The sequence below is a fragment of the Coregonus clupeaformis genome, chromosome 30, assembly GCF_020615455.1.
Source record: "Coregonus clupeaformis isolate EN_2021a chromosome 30, ASM2061545v1, whole genome shotgun sequence".
Lineage (NCBI taxonomy): Eukaryota > Metazoa > Chordata > Actinopteri > Salmoniformes > Salmonidae > Coregonus > Coregonus clupeaformis.
Genome location: NC_059221.1, coordinates 11,656,333 through 11,683,026, shown reverse-complemented (window position 1 = coordinate 11,683,026; position 26,694 = coordinate 11,656,333). Strand labels below are relative to the sequence as shown.

Genomic DNA, 26,694 nt, shown 5'->3' with positions numbered 1-26,694 from the left:
TGCAGCTCAAAATGCTCCCCTATTGATCTTGTTTAGGCCATACACATTTAATTTACTTTACACTGAGTGTACAAAACATGACATAAACTGACCAGGTGAAATCTATGATCCCTTATTGATGTCACCTGTTAAATCCACTTCTATCTGTGTATATGAAGGGGAGGAGACAGATAAAATAAGGATTTTTAAGCCAGCTGGGCTGCAGTACGTGCCTGCTCTTGTCTGTGACCATCTGATCTACTGGGCACACACGTCCCCCTCCTCTGGTCACCCGGGTATCGGTCGTACAGTTTGCTGCCTGACCGGAAAGTACTGGTGGCCTACCTTGGCTAAGGACGTGAGGGTATATGTCTCCTCCTGCTCGGTGTGCGCCCAGAGTAAGGCACCTAGACACCTCCCAGCGGGTAAGTTACAGCCTTTACCAGTTCCACAAAGGCCATGGTCTCACCTGAGTATTGATTTCCTTACTGATCTTCCCCGCTCTCAAGGTAACACCACCATCCTGGTGGTTGTGGACCGCTTTTCCAAAGCCTGCCTCCTCCTTCCTCTGCCCGTTCTCCCCACGGCCCTGCAGACTGTGGAGGCCCTGTTTACACACGTCTTCCGGCACTACGGGGTACCAGAGGACATAGTGTCTGACCGGGGTCCCCAGTTCACATCCAAGGTCTGGAAGGCGTTCATGGAACGTCTGGGGGTCTCGGTCAGCCTGACCTCTGCATTCCACCTCGAGTCTAATGGGCAGGTGGAATGGGTGAATCAGGATGTGGGTAGGTTCCTGCGGTCCTACTGCCAGGACCAGCCGGGAGGGTGGTCGGTGTTCTTGCCATGGGCCGAATATGCCCAGAACTCTCTCCGTCACTCCTCCACTAACCTAACGCCATTCCAATGTGTTTTAGGTTACCAACCGGTTCTGGCACCATGGCACCAGAGCCAGACCGAGGCTCCTGCGGTGGATGACTGGTTTCGGCGCGCAGAGGAGACGTGGAACGCTGCTCACGTCCACCTCCAATGCGCTGTGCGTCATCAGAAGGCCAACGCTGACCGCCACCGCCAGTGAGGCCCGGTCTTCATACCGGGTGATTGGGTCTGGCTCTCGACCCGGAATCTGCCCCTCCGCCTGCCCTGCTGGATGCTGAGCCCGCGGTTTGTGAGGCCGTTCAAAGTCCTGAGGAGGACAAACGAGGTTACCTATAGGTTATTACTCCCACCAGATTATCGTATTAACCCCTCGTTCCATGTGTCTCTCCTCAGGCCGGTGGTGGCTGGTCCGCTCCAGGAGTCTGAGGTGTAGGAGGTCCCTCCGCCTCCTCTGGACATCGAGGGGGCCCTGGCGTACTCCGTCCGTTCCATCCTGGATTCGAGGCGTCGGGTGGGGGTCATTCAGTACCTCGTGGAGTGGGAGAGGTATGGTCCGTAGGAGCGGTGCTGGGTCCCGGTGAGGGATATCCTCGATCCCTCCCTGTTGCGGGATTTCCACCGTAGCCATCCGGCTCGCCCTGCTCCGCGTCCTCCTGGCTGTTCCCGAGGCCGGTGTTGGCGCGCTGCTGTAGCTGCGCGTCAAGGGGGGGCGGGGTGGGTACTGTCATGACTTCCTCCGAAGCTGGCTTCGGCGTTCATCGTCACCGGCCTTCTAGCCACTGCCGCTCCTCATTCCATTTGTTTTGTCTTGTTTATTACACACACCTGGTTCATATCCCCTCATTAGTACTTGTATAAATGTTCCCTCTGCCCCCTTGTCCTTGTGTGTGATTGTTTATTGTGAGGAGAGTGTAGCTCGGTTGAGCTCCGTTGTGATGCGTACTGAGTATACGAAGAGACAGGACGCAGACGCAGCAATTAACAAGGTCAAGGTTTACTTAACAATGAGCAAGAGAAATAACAAAGATAGAGTAAACGACACAAAGCTTAACAATCACACACGACATCATACAGAACAGTCCAGGGCTAAATAGGGGTGGTGATGAGATGATGAGGTGCAGGTGCGCTGGAGGTGATTAGGGTGCGTTGGGTTTCCATTCCAGTGTTGCCCAGGTGGTGCGCTCAGACCAATGGCTCAGTAGACCGGCGAATCAGAGCCCCGGAGGGGAGCAACAGGAGGAGACGTGACAGTACCTTCATCCGACGAATGGCCCTCTGGAGATGGACATGGGCGGCGTCCCAGACCTGTCCGGCCCTGTGGAACCACTCGTCGACAGCGGGCGAATCGGTCTGGCTGGGTGTCCAAGGGGCCAGGGCCGGCTGGTGCCCCAGGACGCACTGGAAGGGAGTGAGCCCCGTGGAGGAGTGAAAGAGGGAGTTCTGGGCATTTTCTGCCCAGGGAAGAAACCTCGCCCACTCACCCTGCCGGTCCTGACAGTGGCAACGAAGAAACCTTCCCAGCTCCTGGTTCATGCGGTCCACTTGCCCATTTGACTGAGGCCTATACCCGGAAGTGATGCTGGCCGTGGCCCCGATCTTCTCCAGGAAAGCCTTCCACACTCGGGAGGTGAATTGGGGGCCACGGTCCGAGACTATGTCCTCCGGAAGTCCATAATGCCGGAAGACTTGATGGAACAGGACCTCAGCAACCTGGAGAGCAGAAGGAAGACCAGTTAGTGGCAAAAAAACGGCATGATTCGGAGAACCGATCTACGACCACCATGACTGTTGGGAAGCCGTCAGAACGTGGAAGGTCGGTGACAAAGTCTATGGACATGTGTGACCAAGGTCGCTGAGGCACTGGGAGAGGAACTAGTTTGCCTGCCGGGGCGTTCCGAGGTGTCTTCGTTTGGGTACATACGGAACAGGAGTTGACATAGCAGGAGACATCAGAAGCAAAGGTGGGCCACCAGTATTTTTGGGCTAGAGAATGCAGGGTGCGCGTAATACCAGAGTGCCCTGCCGTAAGGGTGGTGTGCGCCCAGATCAGCTGCCGGTCACGGACACTGGTGGGTACATACACGCGCCCTGGATGGGCGTTGGCAGACGCTGGGTCCTCCTGAGCCGCCAGGCGGATGTCTTCGTCCACATCCCAGACGACAGGTGCGACGATGAGAGACGAGGGCAGGATAGGATCCCCCAGATCCTTCCTTTCTCCGGTATGGTGCATCCTGGACAGTGTGTCGGCCTTCACATTCTGGGATCCTGGGCGGTAGGATAGAAGGAATTGGAAGCGAGTGAGAAATTGGGCCCACCTGGCTTGATGAGAGTTCATCTGTTTCGCTGCCCGTATGTGCTCCAAATTCCGGTGGTCAGTAAGAATCCTGAATGGATGGACTGTGCCCTCCAGCCAGTGTCTCCATTCCGCCAGAGCGAGGACCACCACCAACAGCTCCCTGTCTCCAACTCCATAGTTCCTCTCTGCGGGGGTAAGCTTTGTAGAGAAAACGGCACAGGGATCCATTTTCTCTGGCTTACCGTGCCGCTGGGAGAGGACCGCACACACGCCCTTCTCCGATGTGTCCACATCCAGGATGAAAGGATGAGATGGATCTGGGTGTTTTAGGATGGGCGCTGTGGTGAACCTCTCCTTCAGGCTCTTGAAGACAGCGTCAGCCTCAGGGTTCCAGGCCAGCTTCTGAGGCCCACCCTTAAGGAGAGAGGTGAGCGGGGCGGCTATGGCGCTGAAGGACCTGATGAAACGCTGGTAGAAATTAGCGAAGCCCAGGAAGCTCTGTAGGCCCTTGATGGTGGTGGGAACTGGCCATGACCTGACGGCATCCGTCTTCATTCCTTCCATGAACACCCCCTGAGGACTGATCCGGTATTCCAGGAAGGAGATGGCCTGTTGGTGGAATTCACATTTCTCCCCCTTCACCAACAGGCTGTGTTCCCGGAGGCGGAGTAGGACAGTTCGGACGTCCCTGACGTAGCCGAGTAGATCAGGATATCGTCGATGTACACCACCACCTGTCTCAGCATGTCCCGGAACACGTCATTGACGAAGGACTGGAACACAGAAGGTGCATTGGCGAGGCCGTAGGGCATGACACAGTATTCATAGTGACCTGAGGTAGTGCTGAATGCCGTCTTCCACTCGTCTCCTTCCTGGATTCCTCAGGTCCAACTTGGTAAAGTACCGGGCCCCTCGTAGATGCTCGATGGCTGACGGAACCAGAGGGAGGGGGTACCGGTACTTGGTGGTGACTGCGTTCAGCCCCCTGTAGTCAATGCATGGTCTCAGTCCTCCATCTTTTTTGGCCACGAAGAAGAAGCTGGCAGAGGCAGGAGAGGTAGAGCATCTGTTGAACCCCTGTGTCAGGGTCTCCACCACATACATCTCCATGCGACTCTTCGGGGGGTGTTGTCTCGGGGGGTGTTGTCCCTCCAGCAGGTCAATGGCGCAGTCCCAGGGCCTGTGAGGAGGGAGACACGTAGCCTTTAATGAAGAGAAGACATTGGAGAGATCTGCGTAGTCACGTGGAATGTTGGGCTGGAGGGCGGACTCCGGACTCTCCACTGACGGGGAACAACAAACCACCGGCAGGCAGGTCATCCGGCATGAGGTGGACCAGGCTGTGATCCTCTTGGTGCTCTAATTGATGGTGGGGTTGTGTAGTCTGAGCCAGGGCGATCCCAAGACGATCCGGTGAAGGGGTGACGTGACGATGTGGAATGACAGCTCCTCGTGGTGCTCCGGTAGTGTGGGAATGGTGATGGTGATGGGGAGAGTGACGTGCGTAATGGTGCCTGATCCAAGGGGTTTATTGTCCAGTGAGGTGACGTGTAGCGGAGATGGCAGTGGCACGGTAGGCAACCCCCATTCAGAGACCAGCTCCCTATCTATAAGGTTCCCCGCTGATCCGGAATCTATCATTGCGGTAGAAATGGAAGAGAAGGAATAACCAGTCACTGTTATGGGAACTAAAAACGATGGTTTTGTGATAGGAAGTCATACCGCCTAGATAGGGAGCCGCCAGGAGATCTGTGGTCTGTGGTGGTGTAGGGGGTGCTGCCCACCTCCATGGGTGAGGACTCAGAAGCAGGGCGGCTTCCATAGCTCAGATGGGGTGAGCGTCGAGGCTCCGGGAGGTGTTGAGAATGCCGTCTCTCTCTCAACATGTCGTCAAGACGGATGGACGTGGTGATGAGGGTATCAAGGTCCATCTCATCGTCACGACATGCAAGTTCTGTCTTGATGTCCTCCCGTAAGCCTCTCCTGAAGGCCAGAAGACGCCACCACCGTGCGAAAGCTCAGAGCGTACTCGGACGCGGGCCCCTCTCTCTGTTGTAGATGGAGGAGACGCTCACCCCCATCCTTTCCCGCCGTGGGATGATCAAACACCGCCCTGAACCTAGCGAGGAAGGTGAGGTAGGGAAGTGCCACTGCCTCCTCTCCTTCCCAGACTGCCGTGGCCCAATCCAGCGCCTTTCCTTTAAGAAGCAAAATCACCAGCGCTATCCTGGCTTGGTCAGATGGATATGCCCCAGGCTGATGCGCCAGATAAAGGGAAACCTGTAGCAGGAAGCCGCTACATATAGTAGTTTTACCGTCATAGCGCTCCGGTAGGGCGAGGGTTCCCGCAGGAGTGGGTGATAGCACGGGAACAGGTGGATTGGGGGCACTCGCCGCTCCCTGAGGTGGAACCGGAGCGCTGGGCAGATTATGCAGAGTTTGGAGAACTTCCTGCATGGCGGCGTTCAACTGGGCAAGCTGCTGCTGCTGGTGCTGGTCGAGGCACTGGGAAACTCCTGCTGCATCCATTTTTTCCTGTTTGGTTCCAGTGCGCCTGTTTTGCGCACTGGACTGTTTGACGCATTTCTGCGTAACTCTGTATTCCGGAATAAATTCTGTATTCTGTGATTTAACCTCCTGCGCCTGACTCCTTCAAATCACCCATCACACCATGCCCTGACAAATTGAGCCCGTTCTGAGGGCAAAAGGGGGTGCAACTCAATATTAGGAAGGTGTTCCTAATGTTTTGTACACTCACCCCATTTGCCCATAGAACAGCCTCAATTTGTCATGAGTGCGCATAGCCTGTATATGAAGGGCCTACATGTATCAACTTTCACAGTGAATGCTTTATTTATGTTTTGTGGGTATGAATTGAATATTGCCAAATGCATCAGTCAAAAACATTGTGCCTATTTAATGTAACCCTTGCTGTTTAATAGATCGCAAAGCAGCATACAACTGACCTAAACATTTGGAAATGATAAGTTCACTTTCTCATCCATAGCCTTAAAATGCATCTCAAGTGCAAGTGCACTGTTTAGCTCACATCTGAAGGCTGGGGGGCATTTAGGATGTCTACTGTGGATCGCTAAAATATCCTAGTGATTATGATCACACTTCCTCAATTCAAATATTATGGCGACACTATACCAAAGATGGTTTGGCAGTGGTGTAAAGTACTTGAGTAAAAATACCTTAAAGTAGTACTTAAGTAGTTTTTTGGGGTATCATATTTTACTTTTACTTCACTACATTTCTAAAGAAAATAATGTACTTTTTACTCCATACAATTTCCCTGACACCCAAAAGTACTTGTTACATTTTGAATGCTTACACACTTATCAAAAGAACATCCCTGATCATACCTACTGCCTCTGATCTGGAGGACTCACTAAACACACATGCTTCGTTTGTAAATTGTCTGTGTTGGAGTGAGCCCCTGGCTATCAGTGAATAAATTAATCTGGTTTGCTTAATATAAGGAATTTGAAATGATGTATACTTTTCCTAGAATAACGGACATTCTAGGGTAATAATTACATAATCAACGTTCTCTAGTAATACTAGTCCCGTGCGAATAGGGCCTTACGCATTTGTGGTGGAAGGTGGCCGAGCTACATCGGTGTTTGTCAGACCATGAGACATCCCGAAAATCGGTCTTCTCACGAAAACGTCTGTAGCTTCCTAACGGTTTGGCCTACAAACTAATATCGAAAGGGGAGACTCTCACGATGGAGTACTCCGTTTTGCTCTACGTCCCCCACAAGTGTCACGGGACTCGTCTGAAGTCGGTAACGCTGATGTGCCAACTTCTATCTGTAGCGTCCGAACCGTTTGAGCTACAAACTAATACGACCCAACTATGGAAAGTGTAGGTTCCCACGAACACGATTGTGTTTTGCTCTATGAACCCCACAAGTGTCACGGGACTCGTCTGAAGGTAACCCATACAAACGAATGGAAGTATGGAGGTAGTTTTGTGGCAACAAAAACAAGGTGCTAAAGATGTGTCCCAAAAAATATTTCCTGAGCTTTCTTCTATCTCTTAGATATAGGACAGACACTTCAAAACAGTATTTTTTATGAATATTTTTTTTGACTGTATTCTTTGCCATTTATGAATGTGCTATTCAATGCGTTTCTATTTGCTATAGTAGTAAAGGTCAACTTCAATATTTTATCAAATATTGTTAAAAAAATTATGCCTAAAGGGTTTCGAAAATTCTAAATCAAATACCTAAATGATCCATGGTATGACCATCTTAAAACAGTTCCATATGTTAGCTTAGTACTCCCCCAATGGCTTAAGACTTTAAGAGGTTCTGTCTCCTCCCCTTCATCTACAGTGATTGACGTGGATAGGGTGTTTGCCTTTCACGCCAGTTACCCGGTTTCACTTCCTTGTCCTGGCGTTTGCTACATTGATGTCAGAAGTGGGAATGGCGGCCGTCTGAAAGCACGGCTCGGACGTGCTAGGGGGCTGAGTAGTCGAAGCACAGGGACGTGCCTTGAAGTACATAGGGGGCAGTGTAGCAAACCTTGGTATATGAGCCACGTTACAATTACCAACAAGTGGGTTAACCCTATTGTTACGATGCGTAGGATGTTTGTCTTTCACGCCAGCGACCCAAGTTATATTCCCTGCCCCACCATTCGCTACAATACCCAAAGGCTAAAATCTCTTGGTGAGGTTACTAGGTGTATTACAAAAATTGTTTTGTATTATTGCAAGGGGTACAACTTTTGACATTTTGTATACTGAACAAAAATATAAACCCAACATGCAACAATTTCAACGATTTTACTGAGTGACAATTCATAAGAAAATCAGTCAATTGAAATAAATAAAATAGGCCCTAATCTATTGATTTCTCACAACTGTGCAGGGGTTTAGTGGTTAAGAGCGTTGTGCCAGTAACCGAAAGGTCGCTGGTTCTAATCCCCGAGCTGACTAGGTGATAAATCTGTCAATTAACCCTAATTACTCATGTAAATCGCTCTGGATAAGAGCATCTGCTAAATGACAAAAAAAAAAAAGGGTGGGCCTGGGAGGGCATAGGCCCAGCCAATCAGAATTAGTTTTCCCCCACAAAAGGGCTTTATTACAGACAGAAATACTCCAGTTTCAACAGCTGTCCAGGTGGCTGGTCTCAGACCAGAAGCCGGATGTGGAGGTCCCGAGCTGGCGTGGTTACACATGGTCTTTTTTTATTTTTTATTTCACCTTTATTTAACCAGGTAAGCCAGTTGAGAACAGGTTCTCATTTACAACTGCGACCTGGCCAAGATAAAGCAAAGTAGTGCAATAAAAACAACACAGTTACATATGGGGTAAAAAACATAAAGTCAGAAATACAACAGAAAATATATATACAGTGTGTGCAAATGTAGCAAGTTATGGAGGTAAGGCAATAAATAGGCTATAGTGCAGAATAATTACAATAGTATTAACACTGGAAAGCTAGATGTGCAAGAGATTATGTGCAAATAGAGATACTGGGGTGCAAAAGAGCAAAATAAATAACAATATAGGGAAGAGGTAGTTGGGTGGGCTAATTTCAGATGGGCTGTGTACAGGTGCAGTGATCGGTAAGGTGCTCTGACAACTGATGCTTAAAGTTATTGAGGGAGATAAGAGTCTCCAGCTTCAGAGATTTTTGCAATTCGTTCCAGTCATTGGCAGCAGAGAACTGGAAGGAATTGCGGCCAAAGGAGGTGTTGGCTTTGGGAATGACCAGTGAGATATACCTGCTGGAGCGCAGACTACGGGTGGGTGCTGCTATGGTGACCAATGAGCTAAGATAAGGCGGGGATTTGCCTAGCAGTGATTTATAGATGGCCTGGAGCCAGTGGGTTTGACGACGAACATGTAGTGAGGACCAGCCAACAAGAGCGTACAGGTCACAGTGGTGGGTAGTGTATGGGGCTTTGGAGACAAAACGGATGGCACTGTGATAGACTACATCCAATTTGCTGAGTAGAGTGTTGGAGGCTATTTTGTAAATTACATCGCCGAAGTCAAGGATCGGTAGGATAGTCAGTTTTACGAGGGCATGTTTGGCAGCATGAGTGAAGGAGGCTTTATTGCGAAATAGGAAGCCGATTCTAGATTTAACTTTGGATTGGAGATTCTTTATGTGAGTCTGGAAGTTGAGTTTACAGTCTAACCAGACACCTAGGTATTTGTAGTTGTCCACATACTCTAGGTCAGACCCGTCGAGAGTGGTGATTCTAGTCGGGTGGGCGGGTGCCAGCAGCGTTCGATTGAAATGCATGCATTTAGTTTTACTAGTGTTTAAGAGCAGTTGGAGGCTACTGAAGGATTGTTGTATGGCATTGAAGCTCGTTTGGAGGTTTGTTAACACAGTGTCCAATGAAGGGCCAGATGTATACAAAATGGTGTCGTCTGCGTAGAGGTGGATCTGAGAGTCACCAGCAGCAAGAGCGACATCATTGATATACACGGAGAAAAGTGTCAGCCCAAGAATTGAACCCTGTGGCACCCCCATAGAGACTGCCATAGGTCCAGACAACAGGCCCTCCGATTTGACACACTGAACTCTATCTGAGAAGTAGTTGGTGCACCAGGCGAGGCAGTCATTTGAGAAACCAAGGCTATTTAGTCTGCCAATAAGAATGCGGTGGTTGACAGAGTCGAAAGCCTTGGCCAGGTCGATGAAGACGGCTGCACAGTACTGTCTATTATCAATCGCGGTTATAATATCGTTTAGGACCTTGAGCGTGGCTGAAGTGCACCCGTGACCAGCTCGGAAACCGGATTGCATAGCGGAGAAGGTACGGTGGTATTCGAAATGGTCGATGATCTGTTTGTTAACTTGGCTTTCGAATACTTTGTTGTGAGTCTGGTTGGACAAACTGACAAATTCTGTAAAACGACATTGGATGCAGCTTATGGTAGAGAAATTAACATTAACTTGCTAATTGCACACCCCCTCAAAACTTGAGACATCTGTAGCATTGTGTGGCAAAACTGCACTTTTACTGTCCTCAGCGCAAAGTGCACCTGTGTAATGATCATGCTGTTTAATCAGTTTCTTTATATGCTACACCTGTCAGGTGCATGGGTTATATTGGGAAAGGAGAAATACTCACTAATAGGATGTAAACACATTTGTGCACAGTATTTGAAAGAAATAAGCTGTTTGTGCATATTGAACATTTCTTGGATTTATTTCAGCTCATGAAACAAACACTTTAGATGTTGCATTTATATTTTTGGTCAGTGTACTTTGATGAAACACAAAAGACAGAACTCAAAAGCCAAATCAAAATAATTTATTTTTTGGGTGACATTTCATACAGAGTTTTAGAATTTAGTGTCTCAAACACTTAATTGATCCATTGCCATATTTCCTTGTTGCCACCCAAAAATTGTTGCAACCCAAAAATTAACAGAAAAAAAAAGAACCCAAACATTAGGGAGAGAAGAAAGCTATTCCTGTAGATTTTCACAAGCCTGTCTACCTCAATATCATTACCATATGCTTCTAAAATGATTTCACATTGCTTAAACAGTAAGATTATTTTTTAAAACAAGTGCATTTATTTCATTACACTACATCACTAGCTGCTCAAAACTCATTAATGAAAAAACCGCCTTGGTGATTGGTTAACTCATTTATAACTGCATTACTAAACCCAAAGTCAATGCATCAAGTATTTCTCTCAGCTGAAATCTCAAACAATATACAAATGTCATATGCGTGATTCTTTGCCAATGCGATTTCACACACAACTTTGGGGAAACCAGCCTACCAAGATTGGAAAAAGCGTTGCACAGTAGGATTAAAATAAATAAAACGTAAAAAGCAAATAACGTTCTCCAGTAAGTCCAAACTGCAAATACCTAAGTCAAATTTCGGTCTTCGTTTTGATCAAATTTGAAAACAGCAAACTCACCCTAAAAAGCACAAAATCTGCGGTGGTGTATAGATAGATACCGGTCTGAAAAATGCCAGCCTCCCTTTCTCTGGAAGTTCAGCACTAGAACAAATACATTCTCCCACATGCCTCTAGTGAAGGGTTAATAATATGATATAGCATAGGCAACTACACCTCTACAGTTCTCATGTTCAGATTAACTGGGACAAAGATTTCCCAAACGACTACATTACCTAGCAAACCTTTCCAAGCGATTCAACTCTTGTACGTCCCAAATGGCACCCTGTTCCCTATATAGTGCACTACTTTTGACCAGGGCCCTGGTCAAAAGTAGTGCACTATATAGGGAATAGGGTGCCATTTGGGACGCATTCAAAGCTTTCACCCTACCAAGTCAACTAGGATCATAGGCAGCTGGCACATTGCACATGGAAATGGGCTGATATTGTTTAACCCCTTTACTTGGCTGCCAAATGTATTATATAAGCTAGCTAAATCACTCTCTCAGCTAACAGCACTCTTTAGCCTACTTCTGAATCTGATACTTCTATACCATCATTTATTTATATTTACAATACACAAAATGTGTTGCTAAACCTGAATATCCTGCATTGATGTGGAGAAACCAAAAAGATCTTGCCAAGACCATTCAGGTCAACTCATCAACCTAAGCACAGGCAGTCAGGTTTGACCGCATAAACCTTAGCCTGGTCCCAGATCTATTCGTGCTCTTGCCAACGCCATTGCTGTCATTGTCAAGCCAAACATGACAATTCCATACGGAGTTAGGGCAAGAGAGCCAAAACAGACTGATACCCAGGATACATCAACATATCTATTCCCTAGGTTTCCCAAAAAATAGCCTAACTAAGCTACAATCCCATTGTGAATAGTAGGTTGTAAACAGAGAGCCTGACTGACTGATTATCAGTATGTATGATCTGAATCTGTTAGAGGGGAAATCCAGACAAAAACCAGGAAATAAAGATAGAAATAGATGACATTTCAAATGAACAGCATTGGACCAGGAGACTGCGATCTGCGAGTCGGACCGCGCGGTGAGGTGCTCCTACCCCGAGTGGACCTCAGCTTAAAATAAAAATCACCCTTCCTTCCTTACGCAAACAAGAGCCATACAGCTCTGGGCAAAAACCACAGACATAAAACTGTAGCTTGATTTTACCGATAATTTTGTTGACCTTTTTACGGATAACAGTTGAACCAATAATTAACAAGGCTCAAATTATATATTTTTCAATGAATAAACAGAGGATCATCTCCAACCGCCTAATTTCAGGTAATTGATTCTCGAATGTTAGAATCACAATGAGCCGTTCGTTCGTTCCATGAACATCAGTGCAACAGCAAACTGAACTGTAGCACTCTGTCCCAATCTATTTGCTTAGCAGCAATCAACACATAAACAGACATCTTAAATCAACCCGTCTTACCTCCAGTCATTCATCCTTGCCAAACCTACGCTCACAAGAAAAGAAAAATATAAGATGTCTCGTCGTCGCTGCGTTAGTGATATCTTTGTATATGTACACATGTATGCATGTATGTTATTTTCTTCTTCAGTGCATATGTTTCTTGCAGACCAACATCTATTCTTTAAAATCAAAAAGGTAGAGAGCCTTAATACAGGGCCCAGTGTCCCACCTCTCCTCAGTTAAAGAAAATGAAACGGCCTCCAAAAGAGATCACATTGATTTTAAAATCACTGATTTTAAAATTCTGTGAATACATTTGTTTACGAGGCCTAATTGAGATCTTTTTCCTTTTTAAAATCACTGAAAGTTCACACTTCTTAAGCGGTTTCTTTTTTTTTTTGCCCTACTTTCTCCTGGATGTCCCCAGGGTTCCATTTTCATTTCATTATTGTCATTTCACAAAGCTTTTTTCTTTCTTTGGGACAATGCTCCAGGAGGCAGACAGGAGGAGGCGGCTACCGTTAAGATTGTTGCTTTTATATGCATTTCATTTTATATATATTTATATCCACATATATTTCATACTTTTTTGTTTGTTTTCGTTTTTCATATCGGAAGTTTTACTTTGGCGATACCGGGGGGATGTTCTGCTCTTTGCCAGTGTGTCGGGGGCCTCCATGAGGGGAGCTGCGGCAGGCCGGTTGGGGGCCCCGTCTCTGTTCACGGAACTTGAGGCCCCCGTAGCCTCCCTGTCTGGAGGGCCCGTTGCTGCGGTAGTAGCCTCCATCCCGGAAGTCCCGGTCCCGATCACGGGGCCGGGTCTCCTTGCACTCCCAGCCACCGTCCCTATCCTTCTCCTGCCGGTCTCCCCTGGGGTGGTCGCCTGGGATTGTGGTGGTGGAGCTGGAGCCTGGCTCCTCTGCCTTGTTGACGCGCAGCTCACGCAGAGGCTGGGCTGGCGTGGAAGGGGGGCCTGGGGGGGGGGCTCGCTGGCACACCTCGGCATAGCTGAGTTTACGGGGCTCCTGAACAAGAGACAGAAAAAAGGAACAATGAGTTAAGAGTAACAGATGACAAAAGATGCATGTCTAAGGGTTAGGGTAGAGAATGGAAACCAACTCCGTTTCATAAGATGAAGAAGCAATCCCAATGTAAAACGAAGCCATCATCTCTAACTGGCTAGATTTGAGGTAGAGTATTATCTTTGGTGCCTTACCACTGATGCAGGGGTAGCGGTAGTGGCTGGGGTGCTCAGTGTAGCTGGTGTGGAGGGCACTGTGCTTGGTTGAGGCTTGGGGCCAGGCATAGCTGGCTGTGTGGAGGGAGGTCCGGATGGGTTGGCCGCACAGGGAGCGGGTGTGGGTGGGGTCACTTTGGGGGCTGGGGGATCTGCTACCCTCTCCACCTTCTCCTCCTGATGGGATACACTACAGAAGAAAAAAGCAGGAAAGAAAGAAAGGAAAAACACCATTCGACCAAAAGTGAGTTTTAATATGTCATTATGACTGAGGCAGACCATCGGTACCTTCTTTGAGCTCTATTTATTACAATTCAATACAACTTTATTGGCAGATCACATATTAACAACGCCATCTACAGTCTCTAGAATTCATCTGTGACATTAGCTTAACAACTCATCATTGACTTGAGGCTAGCCAGTTAACAAACATCAATCTTGAAATGAAAATGCTATGAGGAGAATTACCAGCTAACAGTAAAAAAACGTATGCACTCACTACTGTAAGTCGCTCTGGATAAGAGCGTCTGCTAAATGACTAAAATGTCAAACAGACTTAAAAGAAGTCTATACACAAAGAAAGAGTGATATTACAGGACAACTCTAACCCTCTGAAAAAGAACGTGCAGACTTTAGCCTATTTTCCCTTACCTGGGGGCAGGTGCATGGATGGGTGGTCCGTGGGGGTGTGCAGCAGGTTTGGCTGCAGGTTGAGCAGGACTAGAGACAGACTCTGCCTCCTCATGTACTGGGGCTGGGGTTGGGACTGGGCCGGCACCCACTTCCTTGATGGATTCCTTGTTTGCTTGTTCCGTCGTCTGTAAAGAGAGGAAGGGTAGACTGAAGTCAGCATATGAACGAGCTAAAAAACAAAACAAATACGATAGAGGCCCAAACTAACTTGAGATCGGCATGTGGAACTCCAGTTTTTGCACAAATATGTGACTTATGCAAAAATCTGAGTTGAGCGTATGCATCTCAAGTTAGGATTCGGCTCAAAATAAAGTGATAGGAGTGTGGTAGCAAGGTGTTAACCATAGGGATCCCCTCTTTACCTTGTCTCTGTTCAGTCCTCTCACCACGTCTGACATCCTGTTCTCCAGTAGGGGCTCTCCCTGCGTACTGCCCACACAGCCCGGCAGCGGGGGGAAGTTGGTAGCAGCCAGGTCAAACTTAGGGGGCGGCACCTTTACCTCAGCCAGGGGTATGGGCCTCTGGAGGGGGCAAACAAGGAGATAAGAACATTTACATTTTGTACCATACAAACTCAAAATTTACATAAAGTAACAGACAAACTAAGCTTAAAAACAAAAAGACATGCCCCGGAAAACAAGCAGAGACAGAATTCATAACCGGTTTGGTCCAGATTAAATCTATTATGCAAAAGCCAACTAATGCCACAGTAACTGTCGTTCGACTTGCAACGTTACCGTAATCCGCTCTTCCTCTCTCCTCCTTCGTGTGCCTCTGTATGTAGTCCTTCTGTAATCAAGGACAGAAGAGGTTTTTAGAGGTGGTGCAGAAATTAGTACACAAGTGTTCTGTTAACTGACTAACATTCTCCATATCAGACCTTCAGATCTCATAATCTTAGCGCTCATCGGGACAGGTGTGGAGGATCATAGCTTAGGGGAAAGGGGGAGCGTAGGTAGAGGAGAGGAGGAGAGAAGAGACCCAAAGCCAGTCACACCCCACAGCCTGCTTTCCCTCCTGCGCATCAAGTTGTCATCACTAGGTCTGAGATGACCCAAACGAATTCACCCCTTCAAAAACAGAATGTCATTGTTCCATTAGGGGGATAATACCTCCCTGACGACCTCACTGTGTGTTATGTCATAATACCTGGTCGAGAGATCTTTTTTATGAATAAAAAAAAACAAACAAAAAACACGTTCTTCAGTGTCAGGCTCACCTTCCGCGTCCAGCCATGCTTCCGTCATCGTTGAGGTCCGAGGAGGTGGAGAGGTGGGGGAAGGCTGAGGTCAAGTCTGGAGGTGTCTGGGTCTGCAGGGGTCCAGGAACAGTGGTGGGGGGCTGGGAGCTCCTCAGGCCGGTCAAGCTCTCCAGGGAGACAGGGGCCACAGATGTAGGGACCACTTCGCCTGGTCTCCCCACCTGGGGCTTCACGTGGTTCCTGGAGGACGAAGGAGATGGAAGAAAGGATAACGGGTCTGACTTGGTTTAGATGCATCTAGGTCGTATTCATTAGGGACTAATCAGAAGAAAACTGACTCAAACGAGGAAGGACTACCTGCACTTGTTAATTTTCTGTTGCAAAAAAACATTTTGCTACGGTGTGCCCTAATAAATACGACCCAGGGTTACAGAGGCTAATCTTGGCACGTGAATATATGGTGGCCATTCAAATAATAGCATGCAGCATCTAGGCCTACATCTGATGATAAATACGCCAACATGCAACGGGTGTGCAAAGAAAACTAAAAGATGAATGTTGGCTCAAATTAACTTTGCAGGAGTATTGCCCCCCTTCCCTCCCCTTCAATTCAAGTATTCGTTTTTTCAAGCCCACGCTTAAAGACCTTCAGATCGCAATCTTTTCACTTGTCGGGACAGGTGTGGAGATTCAGGGTTTTGGAGGGAGAGGAAAGGTTAGGGGTGAGCACAGGAGGAGAAACAGAGCCCCCATTCCCTCCAAAGCCTGTATTCCCTCATTGCACATCAATGTGTCATCATCAGGTCCAACCAGTGTTCGGGTTTTACATGACATAAGAGTACAATAGAATAAGCCGCTCATTATGTGTGTCCATTACTGAGCTTTAGAAATACATGTATTTGTTAAAAAGTGTTGGATACATTTCTCAATTTTAAAAATATCTTGCAAAGTTAAAGTGAGTATCTGTACCAATTCGCCAGCTCAAATAAGGTTATTTCTTACTCAGGTTGAAATGGCAGTTTGCAAAGGAAAAGTTACCAGTCAATCATTTTGGCTGACCAAATCTCCATTCCACTAGTTACAGTGGCTAGCCGTCTTCTTTATACAGTCATCATATGAAGCAGATTAGGTCACAGGAATTTCCCTCACCTCTTAGTAAAGGACATTTATTTGGTAGCATGACTACATTACCAAAGTACAGCTGTACTAATGAAACATTTCTAATGAAGCTTCTCTAAGAGATAAATGATGAAAAGAAACAAATGGATGGTTAGTCAGGATGAGAGGAACGGTTAAATGACAAAACAGAGAGCTAGCTAGATCACTGTGGATATGAGCCATAGCTAGGCTATAGCTCAGATAACAGCTTATACAGCTGTTATTAACGCTTCTAAACATAAGCTGTCAAATGACTTAAATCCCAAATGTCCATTACCTGAGAACATAACCTTTACTGTCAATGTTAAGGTATGAACTGAACTGTTATGAGCTGGCTGTCAGAGCTAAGACCAGTTATAGATGTAGTCATTTGGCTGTAGATAATGTAAGAGATGGGATAATGCTGAACTGTTAAACAGCCATGAACAGTTATGAACTGACAAAGCTGTCTGTGGTATGAAAAGAGACGGGGAAGCAATGAAGCGGATTATATACAGTATAATGGCTGTACCTGAAGGCATTTATTACATTCTTTCTTGAATAGAGAGGTACACTGTGGGGACAGACAGTAAGAGAACAGGTGGTGAATTCAAAACCTTACCTTGGACTGGTTCATTCAATAAGACCCATTCACTATTAATAATGGAAATGAAAAATCTGTGGTTTTATTTAAGGATATATGCCATTAGGCTACGGCCACAGAGACGCATGAACATGGAATAAATCTTATATGCATTTATCAATTGCCTGTTTGTCATCAGTCAAAGGTTCAATCCAAGTAAACCATTTTCCGACGAGCTGCATAAGTAAAAAGGCGGAACTATTGTGCATTTTTGGATGGATAATCATCTCAAATAAAATAAAAAACACTGGATCAATCCATAATTTTCAGCTGTAGCCTTACTCTACGAAGAAAAAAAATTATGCCACAAAGTATTTTCACCAATGTTACTATGGATTAACCACAAACTGGCATGTACGGGTTCGAAGCATTTTCACCCACAGAAAGACAACTTACCACTCATGGCACTTCAGAGAGAATACAAAATCGACTTTCAACGTACCGGTTTCTGTTAAAGGGCCGAGTCATATTAAGGGAGTTGTTGCCAGTTTTGTAGTGTCCAGTAGAACTGAATCCATTCACAAAGCCACTGTTGGGAAACGGTGCCTGGAGATGTGGGAAAAGGAGGAAGAATTCTTTGTCTATATTCTTAGAGAACTGAATTGTTCCTTTTTGTCTGATCAGCCAAACCACGAGACACACACAACCAGCCGCAGTGTAGTGCAGGAGAGTTAGTCAATACACAAGATCCCACCTTTCAAGTCACATTTAAAACAGATCAATGTTGAATAAGCAATAACAATAATATTTTGTATTTGTCAATTTAATTAATAGGAAGATGACATCTCTCTTACGTAAGAGATTTTCTCAATGAGACTAACCTAATAAAACGAAATTACAGTTACCCCAATTTACTAGGATAAAGTTGATAGTGTGCAGAATCTTACCAAATAATTTGAATATTATACATTTATAACACAGTTAACACCATTTAAAAAAGATAAAGTCTGAGTGTTGACGCTCACCAGAGGAGTCTCGAAGTAGGGTGTAGGAGAGGGTGTCCAGGTCTGTGGTACGATGCCGTAGAGAGGGTACTGCTGCTGAGGGCTGTAGACGTGCTGCATGTACAGGTTGGGGTTGTACTGGGACTGGGTCTGGGCAGACTGCTGGGCTACGTACATGCTGCTGTCCATGCTACGGTAGCCATTCTTAGCAAAGAACGTGTTGATGGCTTTAATCCTCGCCTAGAAGTTAGAGAAAAACTTGTGAAATGAAACAAAATGTGGAATTTTGTCTTTGGTTTCACAATATGATTGCGAAGGGAAGAGAGATTAATAAAAGGGAAGTGCTAGTTGAGGGAAATTACAGTCTTAAATTACAAGTGATTGATAGTGTTATAATGTAACTCACCATGATGGGTTTTCCCTGAAATGTTTTCACCTCTTCTCTTAGATATCTATGTGCCTGAAAGGAAAGAAAGACACCAGACAGGCAGAAATTCCATACGTTTATTCAACAAAATTGGGATTGATAACCGCTTAACGCCCATTACACCAATTAGAAGCCTGAATACTACTTTATAAGCCAATCAGATCCAGCGTACCTGTTGAGCGTCAGTGTCAGATTGGAATGTGATGTACCAGTTGTTGTTGTGCGCAAACTCCACACTAATCACTTTTGGACAGTTGTCATTTTTAAAGAGAGACTCCACTTCCTGAGGGGAACAAAAAATAGAGTATGTGAGATGATGAGCAAATACAGCAAACTTGCCAGCATTGTGACTGGAGGCATACTACTAGCAATTCACCTTGTCATTTACAATAATAACACCGGCTGCAAACGTTGTTGTAACATGGTTGTATATTGGTTATAACATGACTAACATGGTTGTCTGACCTCTACAGGTGTTGTCTCAGGAACCTCCCTCAGGATGATGATGCAACGTTTGTGATTAGGACGCACTTTCTCTCCTTTCTCATCCACTTGTACCATTGGAGAGGCTGAGAATAAGAACAGAAATCAGGCTCAGGGTCACAAATTACATCACTATCTATCTACATACAGTAACTATCATTGTATGGTTCTAGGAGTAGTCCACACCTCTCCTACATTGTATTAAAAGTATTGCCCTTGGTGCGTTACGTTAAAAAATTAAATAATAATCAATACCATTCAATCACAAGCCCACTTGTTCATAGACTGGTCACATAACTCTTTATAACATCCCACAATGACCACAGGAGTTGGCAAGAAAACAAAAACAGATTTGGGACCAGGGTACGTGGTTCCACAAAAGCAGCAAAAACAACAAATAAAACCAAGGTATAGTTCCTTACATCGGAGTATGTCTAGGATGAGCTCCATGTCAGTAGTGAGGGCCTTGATGCTCTCCATGCTAGCGATGGTCCATATGGGGACAAACTGGTCACTGTCCATCTGGGACATCAGGTACAGGTCCTTGGACAGGTTCTCCCTAGACAAAAAAATGAGGGTCAAAGGTAATCATCATAAAGCATACATGGCTATCAAACATTTACATTTACCCTAAGGAATTAACTTCATATATAATCACATAGCCAAAGCCCATCAGACTATGGTCATACTGTAGCAAAATGTTTTGCAACTACAAAACGAACTTGTGTGTTTTTATTGGACAAGTTCAGGTAGTATCTCCCCGTTTCAAACATAGGAACAACTACACTCACCTAGATGTAGAACGCCTAATCTAGAACATGTGTACTCACCTAGAGAAGCAGAACTCCAGCTCTTTCTTGAGGGACTCTCTCAGATTCTCTGATGAGAGGGGCCTTTCCTCTGTCAGCTTGGTCTCCCCTGCAAACCAACATGCGTTTCATTAGTATGTACTAAGGTAGGTCCGAAAACTCCATGAGGTCCGAAAAGATATCCGGAAAGAAGTCTGCCTCGATAATGCATTTGTAAAAGTGTTATAATTTGTCGGTGAGAAACATGCAGCCTTGTGGCTATGATCGACTAATCTTAACCATCTTTATTGTATATGGTACATTATGGGTAGTGTAGTTTAGTTCATCATGCTGCATACCTGAGGTGCCGGTGGTGGTCTCAGCGGGGGTGAAGCTCAGGTCTGGGGGATCCATGCCATTCACAGTGATCTCAGCTGTGGATGCTGCCGAGGAGCTGCTATCCTCCAGGATAGTGAACCCTACACTGTACGGCTTACAACCAGGGGAGGACACAGACTCGGAATAACCTGGATGGGAGAGAGGGTACATCAGGTTTGACATTTATTGTTCGATTCTTCAGTTAATAGGATAATAGTGTGATAATTGTAAGAACATATAGTAGCCCATATGAGATTCTAACCGCCGAAATGTCTGCACTAGGATGTAAAGAGAGTGCAATAAGGGTCGACATGTATTGTTAAATTCATAACTTTATATGATAATTGTGTGATAAATTGTAAGATATAGAATTTTCATTAGCTAATGTGGATATTTTGACTGCAATATGTCTGTTGCTGCTGTGACACTGCACCCTCTTGGCCCCGTGTTTTATAAAGAGAGAGAGAGAGAGTTCGCAATAACAATATGCCTACAGATTTCAGTACATGTGGCATGGATGTCATGCATGGTACAGCATAGGTAGTGGTATGTTCCTTCTGTTGTCAGCAATTTTAGCCCATCAGAAACGAATAAGGGTTATTGAATTGATAAGGTGGATAAGATGAGCTTTCCTTACAATGTAAAAGCGTTTTCAGCATCTGGAAATGTGTTATGCATAGCCAATTACTGACTATGTCTCTGATTATTATGTATGGCGCTAGGTAGGGTGCCAGCAATGCCAGGATTGTGGGTTCGATACCCACAAGCCAAATATAAAATAAAATAAAATTGTATGCACTCACTTTACTGCAAGGTGTATTGGCAACAAGAGTCTGCTAAATTGCATACATAATTATATGGTGTTAAGTGTCGTTTCTCACCCTCAGTGATGTCAGCCTCAGTGATGTCAGCTGGGGGCCACTGTGCGCCGTCAGCAGGGACCTCAGCGGGGGCCACAGCCACCTCCTGCCACACCTTGGCATTGGGGTTCAGACCGGCGCCCTTGGAGGTGACCTTGGAACAGGGGGAAAGAGGAAATGCACATTATCATACACTTCAGGGTTGAAAAACAATTACATTTGGAATTTATGCAACTTCAGTTTACTTTCTAAACAGATTGAATCGAAATGGAATTAATCCCAACCCTGACATACTTCCATTGTCTCCCTTTCCCATGCTGCCTGAGGAACACTCATCAAGTCGAAATGCGTTGCAGTTATGCGTCCTGCTGTATTGTCAGTCTATAGGCTGATATGCTCTATGCATGTTTGTAAATAATTTGCAAATAGGTCACTAAAAATGTTGCCATGTCAAATACAGTGCAATTTTCGTGCACATCCTAAAACAAGGGAATTACACTCAGCATAACATTTGCATTTTGATTTATCCTAAAAACAAAACAAAATCTGCGCTTCTCACTGTAGGTAGACTTGTTTTAGATCAGGGTTTCCCAAACTCAGTCCTGGGGCAGAGGCTCCACGTTTTCCCCCCAGTTTATTTTCGAATCTTTAAAGGCCCAGTGCAGTCAAACACTTGATTATAGATAGGAATAGATAAGGATAGATAGGAATAAATAAAGATAGATAGATATATAGAGATAAGAATAGATAAAGATAGATCTCTCCACACTGAAAATTATGATAATGCCCTTTTAGTGTAAGATATGTTTGAAAAGGCAGCCTGAAATGTGAGCCTGTTGTGGTGGGAAGGAATTTTGGCCTGTTGTAAATTAGTTAATAGACCAATAAGAGAGTTCCAAACCTCTGTCAATACCATCTAGTTTTCAGTTTCCCCTCCACACTCTGTCCTAGCTAAATTATTGCTGGAATAATTACTCTTTGCTAAGAAGCTATTCGTTTCCTTTTGACCATTTTAATTTAAAACAATCACAGTAAGGTACAGAAATGATTTGATATTGAGATAAATGTCCAATGCAGCAGTTTTTACGTGTTCATGCAGCAACATGTAGAACAGTTAGTTGTAAGTAAGTACCATGTAAAGTGAACATGCATTGTAATTACATGTGAATAATCCCCTAATGTAAATCTAATAGAAATGTAACATTTATTCGGGACAAATATTTAACAAAAAATACAGAACATCAATCTTGATAGAAATGTAACAAAGTATATAATTCTTGATACAAATGTATCAAACCCCTCAAGAAAGTGTAACATTTGTTTCCGTGACGTATACATGAGCACAACATCCACACAAACACGAAACCGAAAACAGAAAGATTCATAAACAAGTAGGTAACTAAGCCATTGGAAACCAAATTGAATTCGTGGTCGAGTTATACATTTAATTTTCAGTACAACCACTGATCGATAAACTACTATGATCAAGAACGCCAAAGCAAGCATGGTCCGCTGTCCCCATCCAGTTTTAACTTAGTCGTGTGCAACTAGCGAGCATGTTGTGTTGGCTACGTTGTATCAAATAAAAATGCTTACCTCGAGAATAAATGTTTGTTGTACTTTATTGTGGATACAAGTTTAAGACGCCAAAGCTCTTCTATTGCGTAGTAGATTAAAAAAAACTACCCGTAATGTCGATTGTTTAAAAAAAAATCAACATGCGGTTCTCTCATTGAACTCCGCCTAAATCCTTGGCAGATGGACCCACATGACATGTCTCTGCAGAGAGCGCGCTCTCTTCCGTACGCTTACCGCCAAACCAAACCCAGAATCGCTGTTGGCAGGCAGCACTGTCAATCTCAAACCCAAGCATTAACTATAATGATATTCTGTTGCTACCCCTGCTACTGAGCCCTTAACCACTCCTGAGGATACTTGAGGCACGTGCCACTTTCTCCCTCTCTCGCCCCCCATGTTCTAAAATCTAATAGGAATTCGGAAATTAGTATTCTTCACAGTTACATGACACCATTTTTTAAAAGGGGTATGGGTGGGCTTTACAGAGGCTTGGCACTAATCCAAAAAGGTGTAGTTATCTCTACATTTTAGTCATTTAGCAGACGCTCTTATCCAGAGCGACTAACATAAGCAATTATGGTTAAGTGCCTTGCTCAAGGGCACACCGACAGATTTTTCATCTTGTCGGCTCGGAGATCTCGAACCAGCGACCTTTCGGTTACTGGCCCAACACTCTTAAACGCTAGGCTACATGCCGCACCAGAGCTGTCAGTTACGTTGACTGGCTTTGACGGACACACAACATGTCAAACTTCGTATGTCAGCTACATGTGTCATTACTGCAACAATGACACAAATAAAAACAATACTGTGAAAACCGAAATATACTATGGCCCATAGCTTGACGTAAACTACAGCATAATCAGTAAACACTTAGCTAATGAATGGACATGACAGCCACGTACTTTCATATTGTGATACATCTCATGCTGCATACATATATTCACGCATGAAGCATTTGATATGAGTCGTAGGGGTGTCATCTTGTTTCACCTTTGAATCCACAGAGCTTGTTTTAGGAAAAAAATACTAAAACCTGCCACATACCACTGGGGGTCGTTCCTAGTCACCACCTGCTACAAAATGATCCACCCTTCTCATACTAGTCTAACTGTTACTCCTGGCAAGAGCAGCTGTCACATCTCAGTATACATTGTGGTTTCAAAATCATTTGATATGTTAAGGAGCACACATTACATGGTGCACAATAAATCTGACAGCAGTCCCTATGTCTAGCAAAGCAACTCGAATTAATCTGGAGCAACATATTTGCAGTGCTAGCTTGCTGCTGCCTGGTTGTATCTCGTTAGCCCCAGCTTCTATATAGTCAGCTGACACCGACTGTGCTGCATAGGCCGGGTATTTGCAACGCATGTTAGCTAGCTAGGCTAGCTAGAGTCTGGCGAGATTAGGCTACCTAGGTAACGTTAGCGTTGATTCGGCCTATTTGCTTGCTGGTTTAGCTGCATAGTTTGACAACGGTGCGCATGCCCGCCTTCTCCAATCCATAGTCCACTAAATAACATTACAGTTTTGTCACTACATAATGATTACTAGGCAAACTCCCAAATTAGCTAGCTAGGCTGTTACTGCTAGCTAGGTTAGCAAATTAAATGGCTGCCAAAGTAGTTGGCTGAACTAAGCTTCAGATAACGCTTGGTTAGCAAGCTAACGTTAACTGGCTAACTAGTTACTCATCATGATTACTCTGTTTGCAAAGGAATTAAGATAACGTTACGAACAATATTTTCCATTGATTTACCCTAGCAAACCAACCGTGTGGTGTATTGAACGACACAGCAAATAAATCGTTCATCCAAACATATGGCAACATAACTAGCTAACGTGAACTATAAATAACCTCAACCAAGTTCTCGATGTGAATCGGATTGGTAGTTAGCTGAAATCATGGCAAATGTAGGTAATATCGGCTTCAAGAGCCTATGACTGAGGCATGATGACCCTATTGGGAAAGGCAATGTGGCAGGCGACAAATCATGGTGGTAGGAATGGGACTTGTGTGTAGGCTAGCCGACGTTAGCTTAGCTAGTTAGTAAGAGGCCGCAACTCACCATGCCGCCTGACCCCCCCCCGATCCCAAGTGGTGTCCCGTCCTCCACACAGGTCTTCGGTCCCGGATCAGCCTCCTCCTGCAGCAGCCGCGGCTCTCCGCCCTGGTCCGAACTCATCGGCCGCTCCTGGCTCACGTCTCCCCCGTCGTTTTCCTCCCAACCCCCCGGCCTGCTTGCCACCCCTAGTCTCTCAAAAATACTGGTTATACTGTCTACAATCAGTCTGGTTATCTCCTGCTAGACTTGTTTAGCCAACACCAAAATCTAGCTAAATAGCCAGAGTTAGCAAGTAAGCTATCCTACTTAGCTAGCTAGCCGGGTTGAATCAACGTGTATGAACCAAACTCGCACGACAATATATTAGACGAAAACTATGCCAGAGCATGAATCTACTTTTACCACCTTTGTCACTAATGTTTCTTCCCACAAATTTTTACAAGCGTCAAAGCCGACAGGTGCATTCTTAACCGGGCGACCGAAGCGGACACTGGGGACACACGCCCTGCACGCACCTTTCTAAGAGCAGGCAGACATTAGTGAAGTCCGCCACCGTCCCAACTCACACTGCGAGTTCGAAATGACCTTTGGAACTTTCGTGGTACTTTCCGTTTCCGGTTGACAAACTTAAAAACAAACAAGCTTGGTTAGGCAGAGGTGTCTTTTATTTATTTAAATGCTTTACCTTTATTGTACAATATATTAGCTAGTAAGTTTGATCTAAGAAGGGCAATACTTACCAATGCAATTGAGGTGCAGTTTTTGATAATTCTTTGAGGGAGTATAGAGTTTCTAAACCAAGGCTCTCCAACCCTGTTCCCGGAGAGCTAACATTAAACCGTCCTGTAGGTTTTCGCTCCAACCGTAATCTAGCGCATCTGATTATAATAATTAGCTGGTTGATTAGCTGAATCAGGTTAGTTACAACTGGGGTTGGATTGAAAACCTACAGGAGGGTAAGCTCTCCAGGAACAGGGTTGGAGAGCCCTGTTCTAAACCTTTATTCTTTACTCTATCAGTAGGCTGATGAATCAGACAGGCTGCTTCTGGTAGGCTATATACAAAGCCTGAAACTAATGACTGCAAAATCGTCTTAAGTTTTCTTTACAAGCCAAAATGTTGAATACAATTACATTTGAACTTACTCTACCGGTTGTCCGGGGTGTTGGTCTTTCGGTTGGACGAAATTTGAAACCAAATATCCACAGGCAAATATTGTTTACCTGACTTTTTAGAGTGCCGGTGCTGAAGTTGAAATTTCTATCACCTGGCACATGCGCAAAACCATATAAATACCTGCTGACTTCAGTTAGTATGCATGCATTGCGTAGGCCTACAGACGTTTGCTCATGACCGAAGGCACATGCACAAGACGGAAGTACATGCACGCAATGCATACTAACTGAAGTCAGCAGGTGTTTACATGGGTGGCAAGGAAGAGACCTCGAGAGGACCCATAATCAACAATATAATCATAATTATCGCCTTTATATCGTGTGAGTGAAGGGAAGTCATTCTGATGAAGTTCAACTTCAGTGGATACAACTTTTAGCAGAGGCAAGCGGCATGTGGTCGAAGATGACAGATGAGTGAGTCAGATCTGGGAAGAATGCACTTTATAGGGGGTTATGGCTGTGTCGTGCTCCCGGGGAACTTGGAGGCACTGCGGGAAAAGAAGAAGATAAAGAGAGTAAAGAAAGCAGATGTTGAGTTTGAATCCGATGAAGTGAGCAACAACAAGGGAGAAGTTGTGTCGAGGAAGAT

General features: G+C 45.3%; 1 protein-coding gene across 2 annotated transcripts; it reads right to left on the bottom strand.

The window, feature by feature from the left end:
• Nucleotides 1–10,438: 10,438 nt before the first annotated feature.
• Nucleotides 10,439–25,493, bottom strand: LOC121545902 (la-related protein 4-like). Of its 2 annotated transcripts, XM_041856815.2 has the most exons (17): nucleotides 24,934–25,493; nucleotides 21,305–21,437; nucleotides 20,405–20,572; nucleotides 20,088–20,175; nucleotides 19,680–19,816; nucleotides 19,240–19,343; nucleotides 18,947–19,057; nucleotides 18,754–18,807; nucleotides 18,369–18,587; nucleotides 17,846–17,949; nucleotides 17,293–17,334; nucleotides 15,642–15,863; nucleotides 15,160–15,211; nucleotides 14,785–14,943; nucleotides 14,381–14,547; nucleotides 13,709–13,919; nucleotides 10,439–13,517 (listed from the first exon to the last, which is right to left on the bottom strand). In XM_041856815.2, the coding sequence occupies exons 1-17, from the start codon at nucleotides 25,048–25,050 to the stop codon at nucleotides 13,113–13,115; spliced, it is 2,493 nt and encodes an 830-aa protein (XP_041712749.2). In that variant the 5' UTR covers nucleotides 25,051–25,493; the 3' UTR covers nucleotides 10,439–13,112. The 2 variants fall into 2 exon arrangements, with proteins under 2 accessions (XP_041712749.2, XP_041712750.2); XM_041856816.2 differs by lacking the exon at nucleotides 17,293–17,334 and having other exon boundaries at nucleotides 24,934–25,492.
• Between the last annotated feature and the right edge of the window lie 1,201 nt (nucleotides 25,494–26,694).